This window comes from Lissotriton vulgaris, chromosome 4_1, assembly GCF_964263255.1.
Source record: "Lissotriton vulgaris chromosome 4_1, aLisVul1.2, whole genome shotgun sequence".
Taxonomy (NCBI): domain Eukaryota; kingdom Metazoa; phylum Chordata; class Amphibia; order Caudata; family Salamandridae; genus Lissotriton; species Lissotriton vulgaris.
The window spans coordinates 2117272342-2117286662 of NC_141691.1; the positions used below are offsets into that span (position 1 = coordinate 2117272342).

The 14321-nt window shown below is 39.8% G+C and overlaps 2 protein-coding genes across 5 annotated transcripts in view; one reads left to right on the forward strand and one right to left on the reverse strand.

The window, feature by feature from the left end:
- The window catches only part of LOC147725156 (chromaffin granule amine transporter-like), a 273571-nt gene that overhangs the window by 202094 nt on the left and 57156 nt on the right, over positions 1-14321 (reverse strand). The gene's annotated exons all lie outside the window — the stretch shown is intronic.
- The window catches only part of LOC147725157 (GTPase IMAP family member 9-like), a 31411-nt gene continuing 29163 nt past the window's right edge, over positions 12074-14321 (forward strand). Inside the window, exon 1 of the mRNA XM_086967123.1 lies at positions 12074-12120. Within this exon, the coding sequence (XP_086823249.1) occupies positions 12114-12120 (7 nt within the window). The 5' untranslated portion in view covers positions 12074-12113. The remainder of the gene's footprint in view (positions 12121-14321) is intronic.

Sequence of the window (14321 nt, forward strand, 5' to 3'; positions counted from 1 at the left end):
GCTAAAGGCCCAATATTATTCTAAACAGCCTAACAACTTTCTCCATGGATTTTTAAAACAATAGCCTTCTAATTGGACAGAAAAAAGTTAAACACTCTAAGATAGCCTTCTGTGTTAAGATAGTTAAATACTCTCAAAATAAAGAGAGGAAAACATAGAATTTACACAGAAAGTACCAAAAAATTACTTAGTTGTGTGCCAAAAGTATATTAATTATGTGCCACAAATATTAGTACTACCATTTCTATCATATCCCTAGGATATTGGCTATTGAGAAACCAGTATCTATGTTTGCTAAGCCCCTAGCCCTGTCTCTCACCTGTGGTTATCGTTGTCAGTTTCGGCGTCTCGGCATGGCTGGTTCCAGGCTGAATTCGCCATTTGTTTGAACCGCCTTATATACAGATAGTAGTTAGCTCATTGGCTGATTTATATATGCTCCTGTGGTTGGTTACATAGACTACGTTTTTTCGGGCGCCATCTTGGACTAGTCAAATTCTGCATAGCACTGCTAGTATGGCGCGTGAAATGTACATTTTATTTAGTCTTACCTACAGTTTGGTTTCTATAGGAAACGTGACATCGTTTCTATGTATTTTAGCACTCGCTATGCATAAAAACCTCTAAGTACCGATCGCGATGTCAAATCAGTATATCTGGTGTTGTAATGCCGACTTAATGCCGAATTGGCCCCTCAGTATTATCGTAGTGCCGAATATTAAGTCCTTTCTTACATTTAGTTCGTTGTTTGGTCAAGTTTTAAAACCAGTAGCAACTCGCAGTTGCATTAAGCCTTATTGTTTCCCGGACGCCATATTGGACTAGTCAGTTTTACATAGCGCTGGTAATAAAGTGCGTTAGGGGTGCAATTCGGCGGATCCTACATGCAATCCTATTTATATGAGAATTGTACACTCCTTTCTGTGTATTATATCGCTATTATTGGGAAGATAATTTTGTTGTCGATCGCGATGTTTTCCCAATTAATCTGGCGTCATATTCCTCATTTGTGTGTCAAGCTGTGTATGAGGAGGTCCCTTAATGATACCATAGTCCTGAATATCAAGACCTTTCTTATATATAATCATATACAGATCACTTTTGTATTAGATTGCAACTCACGTGTTTTTCGGGCGCCATCTTGGAACGGATAGCTGCCCTATAGTGGAACCCTTTATATCAGATAGGGGTTGTTTTAATCTCGAAATTATAACAGTCAATTATGATTGTGTTGGTTCTCTATCAAGAGTATCATCAATCTATGTCCTTAGTTAGATTTTAAGCATGACGGATGGGTAAGCCATTGCACATGGGGCTGTCTCCTAAGACCTGGGGGTACATTCTAAGTTTAGGCAAACTGGGTGTTAAACTTCGCAATATTGGGTTTGCATTTTCATTTTTGTATTATCCTGATTTAGGGGGTAAGTGGAAAGGTGGTGTTAAGGGAGCAAAGATATTTTTTTATAATAATAGAACTTAATATTGTTCTATATAGGAGAGTATAAAAAAGGAGGATGTGTCTATGTTGAATTCATATCTGGTCACATCATTGACATACTCTCATTACATTGTTGGTACTCCTCATGACAGACAAGAATAGTTTTTCAAGGATATATGCATTATATATGAATTGTATAGTTTTGCTATAGTATTGACTCAGAACTTCACACAGTTCTTCACACAGTTTTGGCAAAGTATTAAATCTAAGCAATACAACTTATCATTTCTTCATAAGAAGTGGTACATTTCACTATCCAAATTCATACCGTTTTTTATGCTTTGAAGTTTACAAATCCATCTTGCCTCCCGCTGTCTAAGAAGTACCTCCCGATTACCTCCTCTTATGGGCAATTGTACATGTTCCAAACCGTGGAACCAAAAATCAGGTTTCCCACTATGTATACCATCAGAACATTGACACTTTTAACGAGCGAGTGTCTGCCGGCCTATACAAACTTGAGAGAGAAAGTATGGCACAAAGATCTAAAGACTCCAACCTTACTAAAGGGGAAAGAGATGCCCTTAAGAGACTACGGGAAGACCCTGACATAGTAATTAAGGAGGCCGACAAAGGGGGAAACATTGTTGTTATGAATAGAAAAGACTACACACACGAGATTAAGAGACAGTTGGCGGATAAAGACTGCTATGAGCAAGTGACACATAATCCAATTGGGCCACTAACTATCGAGATCAATTCCAAACTACTAGATTGGAAAGACATGGGACTACTCAGCGATCAGGAATACCAATACCTACTAGTCTCCAACCCCAGATCTCCCTGTATATATATCCTCCCCAAAATACACAAAGGTGGGCCATTCCCGCCAGGTCGTCCCATCATCTCGGGAATAGGCTCACCTACTGAGAAACTATCAGAATATATAGACCTGAAACTTAACAAACATGTCTCGAACTTACCGTCTTTTATTCAAGATAGCAAAGACATCTTGAATAAATTACAAGATTTTGAATGGTCAAATGATCTCTTTTTTGTAACCTTAGATGTTACAAGTCTCTACACTTCCATCCAACATGATATTGGCCTCAAAGCTAGTGAATTTTATCTGGATAGAGAAGGGGCGGACTTGCTCTTTAAGAATCAAATGGTCCTCGAAATGATGGAACTGGTACTGACAAAAAACTATTTCCTGTTTGATGATATGTGGTACCACCAAAAGAGGGGTACTGCGATGGGAACCAAATTTGCACCATCGTATGCCTGTCTCTTTATGGGACAATTTGAAAGGGAGCATGCATGGAACCAGAGTGCCTCCCCCTGGACCAACAACATCGTGTTCTGGGGGAGGTACATTGACGATATCATCTGTCTCTGGTCCGGATCTGAGGTTGATCTTATAGACTACTTTGATTACCTAAACAAGAACTACATGAACGTGAAGCTCACGATGGATTACAGTAGAGAGAACATAAACTTTTTGGATCTTAAGTTCTATATCAAGAACAACAAAATCCAAAGTACCCTTTTCCGTAAGGACACTGCCTGCAATGCGGTTTTGCATGCAAATAGTGCGCATGTCAGTTCCACAATCAAAAATATACCATTTGGAGAAATGGTACGCCTTAAGCGGAATTGTACCGAAGCAGAATCCTTTGACACCAATCTCCAAGCACTCAAGAGTCGTTTTGAAGCTAGGGGATACAGTAAAGAGGTCATCCATAGAGCAGAGAACAGGACACGCAGGATCCCCAGGGACGAAACTCTTAAAATCAAATCACGTAAGAAATTCAAAACAAGCACAGATGTCAGATTCATAACAAAATATACCAGGCATAGCAACAGCATATTCAAAATTCTAAAAAATAACTGGCACCTTATGAAGAAATGATAAGTTGTATTGCTTAGATTTAATACTTTGCCAAAACTGTGTGAAGAACTGTGTGAAGTTCTGAGTCAATACTATAGCAAAACTATACAATTCATATATAATGCATATATCCTTGAAAAACTATTCTTGTCTGTCATGAGGAGTACCAACAATGTAATGAGAGTATGTCAATGATGTGACCAGATATGAATTCAACATAGACACATCCTCCTTTTTTATACTCTCCTATATAGAACAATATTAAGTTCTATTATTATAAAAAAATATCTTTGCTCCCTTAACACCACCTTTCCACTTACCCCCTAAATCAGGATAATACAAAAATGAAAATGCAAACCCAATATTGCGAAGTTTAACACCCAGTTTGCCTAAACTTAGAATGTACCCCCAGGTCTTAGGAGACAGCCCCATGTGCAATGGCTTACCCATCCGTCATGCTTAAAATCTAACTAAGGACATAGATTGATGATACTCTTGATAGAGAACCAACACAATCATAATTGACTGTTATAATTTCGAGATTAAAACAACCCCTATCTGATATAAAGGGTTCCACTATAGGGCAGCTATCCGTTCCAAGATGGCGCCCGAAAAACACGTGAGTTGCAATCTAATACAAAAGTGATCTGTATATGATTATATATAAGAAAGGTCTTGATATTCAGGACTATGGTATCATTAAGGGACCTCCTCATACACAGCTTGACACACAAATGAGGAATATGACGCCAGATTAATTGGGAAAACATCGCGATCGACAACAAAATTATCTTCCCAATAATAGCGATATAATACACAGAAAGGAGTGTACAATTCTCATATAAATAGGATTGCATGTAGGATCCGCCGAATTGCACCCCTAATGCACTTTATTACCAGCGCTATGTAAAACTGACTAGTCCAATATGGCGTCCGGGAAACAATAAGGCTTAATGCAACTGCGAGTTGCTACTGGTTTTAAAACTTGACCAAACAACGAACTAAATGTAAGAAAGGACTTAATATTCGGCACTACGATAATACTGAGGGGCCAATTCGGCATTAAGTCGGCATTACAACACCAGATATACTGATTTGACATCGCGATCGGTACTTAGAGGTTTTTATGCATAGCGAGTGCTAAAATACATAGAAACGATGTCACGTTTCCTATAGAAACCAAACTGTAGGTAAGACTAAATAAAATGTACATTTCACGCGCCATACTAGCAGTGCTATGCAGAATTTGACTAGTCCAAGATGGCGCCCGAAAAAACTTAGTCTATGTAACCAACCACAGGAGCATATATAAATCAGCCAATGAGCTAACTACTATCTGTATATAAGGCGGTTCAAACAAATGGCGAATTCAGCCTGGAACCAGCCATGCCGAGACGCCGAAACTGACAACGATAACCACAGGTGAGAGACAGGGCTAGGGGCTTAGCAAACATAGATACTGGTTTCTCAATAGCCAATATCCTAGGGATATGATAGAAATGGTAGTACTAATATTTGTGGCACATAATTAATATACTTTTGGCACACAACTAAGTAATTTTTTGGTACTTTCTGTGTAAATTCTATGTTTTCCTCTCTTTATTTTGAGAGTATTTAACTATCTTAACACAGAAGGCTATCTTAGAGTGTTTAACTTTTTTCTGTCCAATTAGAAGGCTATTGTTTTAAAAATCCATGGAGAAAGTTGTTAGGCTGTTTAGAATAATATTGGGCCTTTAGCCAGTACAACAGGGATTCTGTTTAGGAGCATGGTTTGAGAGGTACTACCGTTCTGGGGTATTCTGTTATTGGGCAAAACGTCCCATGGCAGTGACCATTTGTGATATCAGGTTGGGCTAATAGTCTGCAATGAGAATAGGACGTACAAGAGGGATTTGGCGTCAAATTCTGAATAGCTATACTTTGTTTTTGCCTCCGGTCTAGCACTGTACCCACCTGTAACAAATACAACCAGGGACGGGTAGTTCTTGAAATACAAGAACGATTTCGGACAAGACCTACAAAGTCCACGATACAAAGAAAAGATAAGGGAAGAGAGATACTCCAAAGACTTTTAAAGGTACGCATAATAAGAAGATATATAAGATACTGCAGGCGTAACATAATAATATAGATTGGATATAAAATAATGTCTCTTTTACTGATTAGAAATAGGCTGAAATAAAGAAATGACCCGAAGAATACCAGTGTGACTACAGAGGGACCGTACAAAAGACAACTTACCGGATATACTCGCAGCGGTAAGAATCATAGCCTTGTTAGTACACTCCTCACTGCCAAACAACTTGTGTCTAATTCTATTATTACCTTCTCCTCTCCATGTCCCTTTGATAATGAAACATATTTCAATTTGGTAATGAAACATAACCTAGTAGATGGAAAGGAGGACGGTCTATCTTGAATACGGGTAGGCTTTTTTGGCGATGTAAATATCGAAAAGAGAGAGAATATGATGTTGATATGTGTCATAAATATATACACAGACTACTAGTACATGTTACAACAAGACTAAAATGTGCAGACTGTATTTGTGTATTTTTTGGTGTGATCTCTCCAACCTAGGATAAAATTATGTACGTGTTACCTACCCTTGACTGTGAAATGGTGATGATAGATATAAATGTGTTAAGACAAAGTAAGATATATGTTCTCTTCTATCAATAGGGATATACTCACCTCTATTTACAGGGAATGCTTAACATCAAAGTACAACTTTAACTGTGAGACATACATTGTATTAAGGATGTTCTGAACCTTTCTTGCTGCTCTTCCACGTAAACCTCCCCCTTCCGTGGTGGTAACTGTTTAGAAAAGGATATATTTTTTAAAACGAAGTTTTTAAAGTTAACAAATATTCGTTGATCAGTCTTTCCTTTGCTATAGGCTACTGTGTCCGTCCTTTGCTTTCCCTGGTCTCCAGGGAAAGATGTACTTTATAAAGAATGCCCATTGAGGTAATGCAAAATGGGCTAATATGTACACGTTTGGCTATGCAGGAAATTGATGGGAATATTTTGTCTTTTATTTGTTTTTTCAGCCCTGAAGAAACTCCTTGGTAGGGAGTGAAACGCGTTGGCTGATCTCACTACTTATTTTATTGATATGCCTTTTGTTGCTGAACAAAGATAAATAAAGAACATTTCTCTACTTACTTTATTTGGACTCTTACTTTGGTGCGCCCCCTTGAGTATCTAAACCGCGTCTTTGGACATGTGGTGGACTCGAGCTCAGGACGCTGGGGAGCCTTCTTAGAACTAGTGGGCCACCTGGACTCGGGCCTGAGGCATGGGGTGCAGAGGTAGGTCCGGAGGTCTGGTCCAGTAGGGCACTTGAGCCCTTGTTGTTGGGTTTCTTTGAGGACAGGGCTGCTTTCCTTGTAGGTTCTTGGTTTTTAAGGAAGACAGAAAGTCCTCCCTGGATTGTGGAGGTCGCTGGGCCTGCAGGACGAGTAGATTTTCGGAGCAGGTTTCTTCAAGGGCTGCAGATAGGCCGGTAGGGCTGGGGCCATGTCAGTTGTTGTGTGGAGTCTTCACTGCTGCACAGCATTTTTGGTCCTTCTTCTTTAGGTTGCCAGGAATCTTAGGGGTGTTACAGGTACTGGCAGGTAGTACCCATTGGGATACTTACCTTTAGGGTTACTACACCCTTTTTATACCCACTCCCTTTGGGGAAGGGCCATACCCCTAATCCTATTGACTAAAATCCTCAAAACCAAAATGGCAAATTTTCAAAAGAGATGGTCACTCCAGCCACGGACACCTTAGGGGTGGTCCTGGCCGAGAGGGGACACACCTCTCCTGTTTACTAATTTTTCTGCCAATCTTGCTGCTCAAAGTGGGGCTTGGTCAGGGAAGCAGGCACCTCCACTAGCTGGATAGGCCGTGGCTAGCATAAAAAAGGGAAGGAAGCCTTTGAGGTTCACCATCCTTGAATGCTGTAGTTGCTTGGGGTAGTTGTGAAGCCCCTCCACCCAGAGCAGGATTTGTTTTTCACCCACAAGAGCACAAGGACCCCTCTTCAGGGGATCAGAAGCATGTCTAGAAGTGGCAGGCTGGTGTAGACCAGTCGGGCACACACTAGTGGGTTGGTAGATTTTTAGGGCACACCTCTGCGGTGCCTTTGAGTGCTTTGATTAATGAATCCAACACTGGCATCAGGTTGGGCTCATTAATCTGACATGTTAGGGACCAAATTTCTTGGGATTCGGTGAAGCTATGATGGAGCTGTGGAACTTGTATTGACAAACTACCAGCCCATGTATTCAGTATGGCTTCACTATGCACCTATAATCCTGAAGAATAGACTTAGACACTTTGGGGCATTTATATGCTCATGCAGTTATGCCTTCACATGGGGTACAGTGCAACATGCCTTAGGGTTGTAAGACCACCAGTAGGGGTAACATACCTATGCCTCTGACAGTACTGGCAGGTCTGGCACACAGGGATGTTTACGAAGTCGACTTTTCACTTTTAGTTGCACCAAAACACACAGGCTGCAGTGGAAGTGTGCAGGTGTTTGCTGAGGGGTCTCTTAGGGTGGCATAATACATACTTCAGCCCTTAGAGACCCTCTCTGGTCACAAGGCCCTTGGTGCCACTGATAGTCAGGCAAAAAGTGGGGATAACCACGCTAAAGGAGCACTTTCCTACAAACACTGATACTGGTAGAAAGCCTTCGGACTGGGTGTGTATTAGGCCTAGGCAAAATGAAAATTACTATGGCGTACTTTGCGAAATGCTGAGAATTCTACATAATTCATCTTAATGAAAATACCTGATTTTACACCACTGTGCCACTTTGGGTAAATACACGCCATTCATGGTACAGTGAATGGCACAAGAAAGCAAAATGCGAGTGCTTATCTTTCAATGCACTCTCCTGTCAAAAACTGACACAAGGATATATTTTTTCACTAAAATATGACAAGCCTACTATGGCCTTCTGGATTCCTATTTTAAAGAACACCTTTAATGGATGGAGAGCCTCATCGTACCTATTTTTTAAAAAGGGGACAGGGGAATGGCAAATTGTTACTGACCAATGTCTCTTCTGGATTCCTCTTTTAAAGTGATGGGTCGTATTTTGTTAGAAAGACTCAAAAACTGGGCAACATAATGTAATATTTTATCGGATGGCCAGTATGGCTTCAGAAGAGGTATTGGTACAGTTCAACAATGCCTGAATTTAGATTTACTAATAGGAAATTACACCCCAGCAAAAGAAGGGGCGCTACATCTGTGCTTTGTAGATTTAACTAGCGCTTTTAATTTAGTTAACCACCAAACGTTATGGCAAACTATAAAGGATCAAGGCGCACCCATAGAAATCATCAATTACCTGTCCCAAATCTATAATTTTTTATTGCTAGGGTACGTTATGGGAAAAAGGGAGAATGTACATCAGCTTTTAGAGTTTTATGTGGCATAAGACAAGGCTGTGTCTTAGCACCTTTTCTATTCTCCCTTTATATTAATAATGTAGACTCTTTTTTACAATCATTACCAGCATATTCACCAAAAGTGGGTACGCGCCCGATACCAGTCCTTTTATATGCGGACGATGCTGTCAAATAGCATGACATTTTTAAAAGTAACAGAAAGTATTATTAGATTTGCTACAAAACTAGGTAACAAGCCCATAAGAGAAATATTAACCCTTTATCGTAGTATGTGTATTACTGGTGTTTGCTATGGGGCCACAGTTTGGGGAGAATATATTTTACCACATTACAAACCTTAAAAAACAATTTTTTCAAAAGACTATTGGCGGTCCCCCAAGGCACGGCAAATCATATAGTACACAAAGAGCTATTAGCCCCATTTTTAAGCAATACAATAAATTTAGCTGGCTTACTCTTGTGGCAAAGGATATTGTCGAAGGACAAACGTAACTTTTCGAAAGAAATTATAATGGATTGCCTGAAACTTGATAGAGATAGGAAAATCCCATGGCTGGAGCATATCTCAAACCCATTACTTTGCTGCAAATTTGATTTTGATTATAAGAACTCCCTAAATATCCAAGTTCTTAGTAATAGGGATTTGAAGGCAAGTTACCTTAAATTCGCAGAAATCACAGAGATAAAGTTGACATTTTAAAAGGAAGTGTTGTGTCCTATCACGATCGGGTGACTGTGTCTAGTTTACCTTTATACTTAACATTGGTTAAAAAAATACAGCACAGATTTTTCTTAGCAAGGTTAAGGTTTGATACATTACATTTTTAGTAGTATTTTCAAAGATGAAACAGTGGAATAACAACCTACCTAAATGCCCATGTGATGGAAGATCTGCACAAACAACTATGCATTTTGTCTTTTTTTGTAAATTTTATATGGATATACAGAAATTGTTTTTAAAACCTTTATTCTTATCAAACAGACTTTTTAATCATAACCATGCTTATAGCTTTATTTGTAATCTGGGTGATGTAAAAATTATTAACTCTGTCATTAGATACATTCAATGCGCAATTAGAAAAAGAGAAGATTATTCCCACCTGGAAGCATTATTATATGTGAATGAAAACGATATCATCTAGGCTTTATCAAAACATAAAAACAAGTAGTTACATTTTTTAAATAATTGTTATATATTGTTTTTTATAGCAATTTGCTTCCTATGATAGAATTTTTCAAATGAAAAAATGTTTTACTATTTCCTATATTTTATGATTTGTGATTTTTTTATGTGAATTGTCGCTATATGAATATTGTGCTCTTATGGTGATTTTTACATGCACCGAATAAAGCTGATTTGATTAGAAATTTGACACAAGATAATGCTTTTGCACTTTTTTAATTTTGCATAATCTTGCTGTATGGTCAGGTGAAAGTGCTTTTTTAGCATGCCTTGCACTGCCTGTTTGCGGAAATGAATAACCTTAGGAAATGGAGAAACAGCTCATTGAAGAACTATGGGTTGGTCAGATATATGTAGCAACATGGAAGGGAAGATATTGTCAAGATTCTTAGCATTCATCAGATCTGTCCCTAGTCAAAGGAACGATAATGAGTGATGTAGGACCCATGATAACCTCGAGTGGCATTTCATTAATTTTAGAAACAAATATAGAAGGCACACTGGGGCATATTAGCAAGGCCGTGCGATAAATATCGCAAATCGCGCTTAGCGCATATTTTTTTATCGCCGTCTATCACTGGATACTATTGCGGAGATAGCCCATTATTACCAGCGTTTATCTCCCAAGCGATAAAAGATCCAGCGATAGCGGCGAAATCCACCAAAAGCATAAGTAAAACAGCAATAAAACTTTTATCGCTAACGTAAAGCTTGCTAATAGGCAGGGGAGGATTCAGCTTTAGAATCCACCTCCCATTGAGGATAATGGCCAAGTCAGGATTTTAGCAGGTGTAAAAATTCCTGCGATAGCGCCGGTTAGCTCAACCTTTTTCATCGCTAACCGGGGCCTCATTGGTAATAGGCGTTAGGTCTGGTAGTGGCTGTTTCCGTGGTCTTTTGGTCAGGAATGCCTACATTACATGTCATTAGCGATAAATATCGCTGACATGCAAAACGGCCCCCAAAATGGACGCTATCGCCAGAAAGCTGTCGCTAACAGCTGTTAGCGACAGCTTGCTGATAGGGCGATTAAAATATTGCCGCTTTAGAGTCAAAAAGTGCTGCTAAAGCTGCGAAGACGCCCTTGCTAATATTCCCCACTGGGTCGTATGTCCCTGGAGATTGAGACATATAATGTGCTATGTTCAGCATAACCTTTTGTCCTGTGCACTTGTTATGTTATGTTATGTTATGTGGATTTGTACTGCGCACAGCTGCCCCAGCTAAGGGGCGTCCTGGCGCATGGCAAGGTAACACGCAACAGCCACAAGAAACACAACAGCTAAAAAGAAGGAACTAGGTTAAAATAAGAAAGTTTTTATAGCCTTACGAAAATAAAAAAGATCCTCCAACAGCCGAATCTCCACCGGAAGGGAGTTCCACAGTTTGGCTGCTTTGACCCGAAAAGAGCGACCACCAACACGGCACAGCTTGTATCTGGGAGTGATAGTGAGAGCTTGGCCCAGAGATCTCAAATGCCGAGTGGGGACATACCAGGACAGGAGGTCCTTAAGTATTTGAGCGGCCGTACCATTTAGAATCTTGAAGGCTAAACACAGTACCTTGAATTGAATTCTGGCCCTGACTGGCAACCAGTGCAATGCTTTCAAAGTACTGGAAACAGGGCAGGATCTGGGAAGACCAACAATTGCTCTGGCAGCGGCGTTCTGCACGCGCTGAAGGCGGGTGACTTCGGCAAGGTTAGCGCCCACCAGGAGAGAGCTGGCATAATCCAGGCGCGATATAACAGTCGCCTGTATTACCAGCTGCCGGGTGCGTGAGTCGAAGACCTTCAGGACTGGACGCAGAGCCCGGAGGATTCCAAAGCAGCAGGCAGCCGTTTTCTTCGTGTGCCCCACAAAACTGAGAGTGGGATCCATCCACACTCCCAAGTTTTTCAATGCCGTCACCGGAAGAGGGGCCGACCCAAGCTCCGAAGGCCACCACCTATCCCTCCAGCTAGACTTTTAGATGTCTAGTCCTACCCCCCAACTAGACTTTTAGATGTCTACTTTATATATTTTTTAAAACCACAGAAAACAAGAGGCTTGTATGTCTGTGCTATGCCAAAGTGTTTTTCATTGCATATGTATTAATAGTTTGTCCACTTCATTAAATACATTTATTATGCAGTTTATTTCAGATCCCTCTTAAGCGGTTACTAAAGAAAATACAAAGAATGGCAAGTAAGTAAACTGAAAGGCCTTTCTTTTTCATCATAGTTGTTTAATATTTGATTCTCAATGTTTTCATGGATATTATGGATCTGATGTACACTCTTATACTTTTGTAGTACCACACATAAATCTCTGACTGTGTTACAGTTGTAAACATGCTATTAATGTACTTGTATTTCATAAATCAAAGTTAATTCTACTCAGTTTTTGCAATGAGGCTATTTTTAAATGTGTGATTGTTGGGGGAATCACTATGTATGTTTTTCTAAACTCCTTTAGTCATGCTGAGCGCAAGAATATTTATTTCATGGAATGTGATGCAGATACTGCAAAATTATCAGCTTTTGAAATGCTTATTCATAGAAGGCTTCTGAATAGGCAATAGCTTATTCTGAGATTAGATCAATATTCCGGTTGCTTGCATGCTTCTATCGGTAACTAAGTCTAAGTGTTGTAGTAAGACATTCATGTGTTCTAAGTGATGCAAGAGCAATGTGTGAAGGAACATTGTCAAGAAAATACCTTATAGGAAAAGAGAGCCATTTTGAGATGGGAGAGTGACAGCAGATGAACTTGGAAATGGATGGCCATGAACGGAATTTTGTTCCTGAAATGGATGGCCATGACCAGGAATTTTTACCTGAAATGGATGGCCATGACCAGGACTTTGTTCCTGAAATGGGTGGCCATGACCAGGACTTTGTTCCTGGAATGGAGGGCCATGACCAGGACTATGTTCCTGAACTGGATGGCCACGACCAGGACTTTGTTCCTGAAATGGGTGGCCATGACCAGGAATTTGTTCCTGGAATGGAGGGCCATGACCGGGACTTTGTCCTTGAACTGGATGGCCATGACCAGGACTTTGATCCTGAAATGGATGGCCATGACCAGGAATTTGTTCCTGAAAGGGGAGGCCATGAGCAGTACTTTGTTCCTGAAATGGATGGCCACGACCAGGAAATTGTTCCTGAAATGGATGGCCACAAACAGGAATTTTGTCCTGAAATGGATGGCCATCACCAGGAATTTGTTTCTGAAATGGATGGCCATCACCAGGAATCTTTTCCTGAAATGGAAGGCCATCACCAGGAATTTGTTTCTGAAATGGATGGCCACCACCAGGAATTTTTTCCTGAAATGGATGGCCATCACCAAGATTTTTTTCCTGAAATGGATGGCCATCACCAGGAATTTTTTCCTGAAATGGATGGCCATCACCAGGAATTTGTTTCTGAAATGGATGGCCATCACCAGTAATTTGTTTTTAAAATGGATGGCCATGACCATGAATTTGTTCCTGAAATGGATGGCCATCACCAGTACTTTGTTCCTGAAATGGATGGCCATCTCTAAAAATAACGTGCACAGACCCTGTTTCATGCTGAAACGTGATGTTCCTTATTATTCACACTGAGCAGTTATGGACCAATGTCAGCTGCTTCTGCCTGGATCCACAGGCATAGCAAGTTGAACACAAGAGCAAAGAGAGGTATTGTCTCAATTTATTTTTTAAGACTTTGCAACGTGCTTTAGAATGCCATAAAATGATAGGCAAAACTATAAATGACAAGTAGAGAGAGTTTGAAAGACCATTGACTTTGTACACTGTGACATGAGTAAAATATTCAAAATTAGAAGCACGAGTGAAGGATGTTAAATTCCAAAAGAGTTCCAACTCAAGCACAGATACTTCAATAGCTGAAACCGTCAAAGACAATTTAACCAACTCAACATTAGGAGATAGAGCTAATGTGTCTTGAAAAGCATGTGCAGGAAGGCACATTTCTTTTTTAACTACACTGTAATAATGCACCTGGAGCTGAGTATTACATTTTTACTGTTTAATTTACACTTTTCTTCTTGAGTTTTATATGATTGCAGAACATTTTAAGGATTAATAAATAACATACCTACAATATTTATCTTAATGGTTGTATTTATTCTTTTTCTTTTAAAGTAATACCTGAGTAAGAATAACATTATTTTATTCATTGATGATTATCAGAGTGATATATTTTATGCCAGGTGGTTCTTACTCATTGACTATTTAGGTCAATCTACCTACTTTCACTCTGCATTAGTGCTTCGAAGCTCTGTACATTGGGACTTATAAACTGCTCTAGAAGTCAAATCTCCTGCAGCAGGGCAAAGCAGCAAGGTGAACTCGATCAGAGATTCAACGACAACATCTATGACTTGATGGTGGT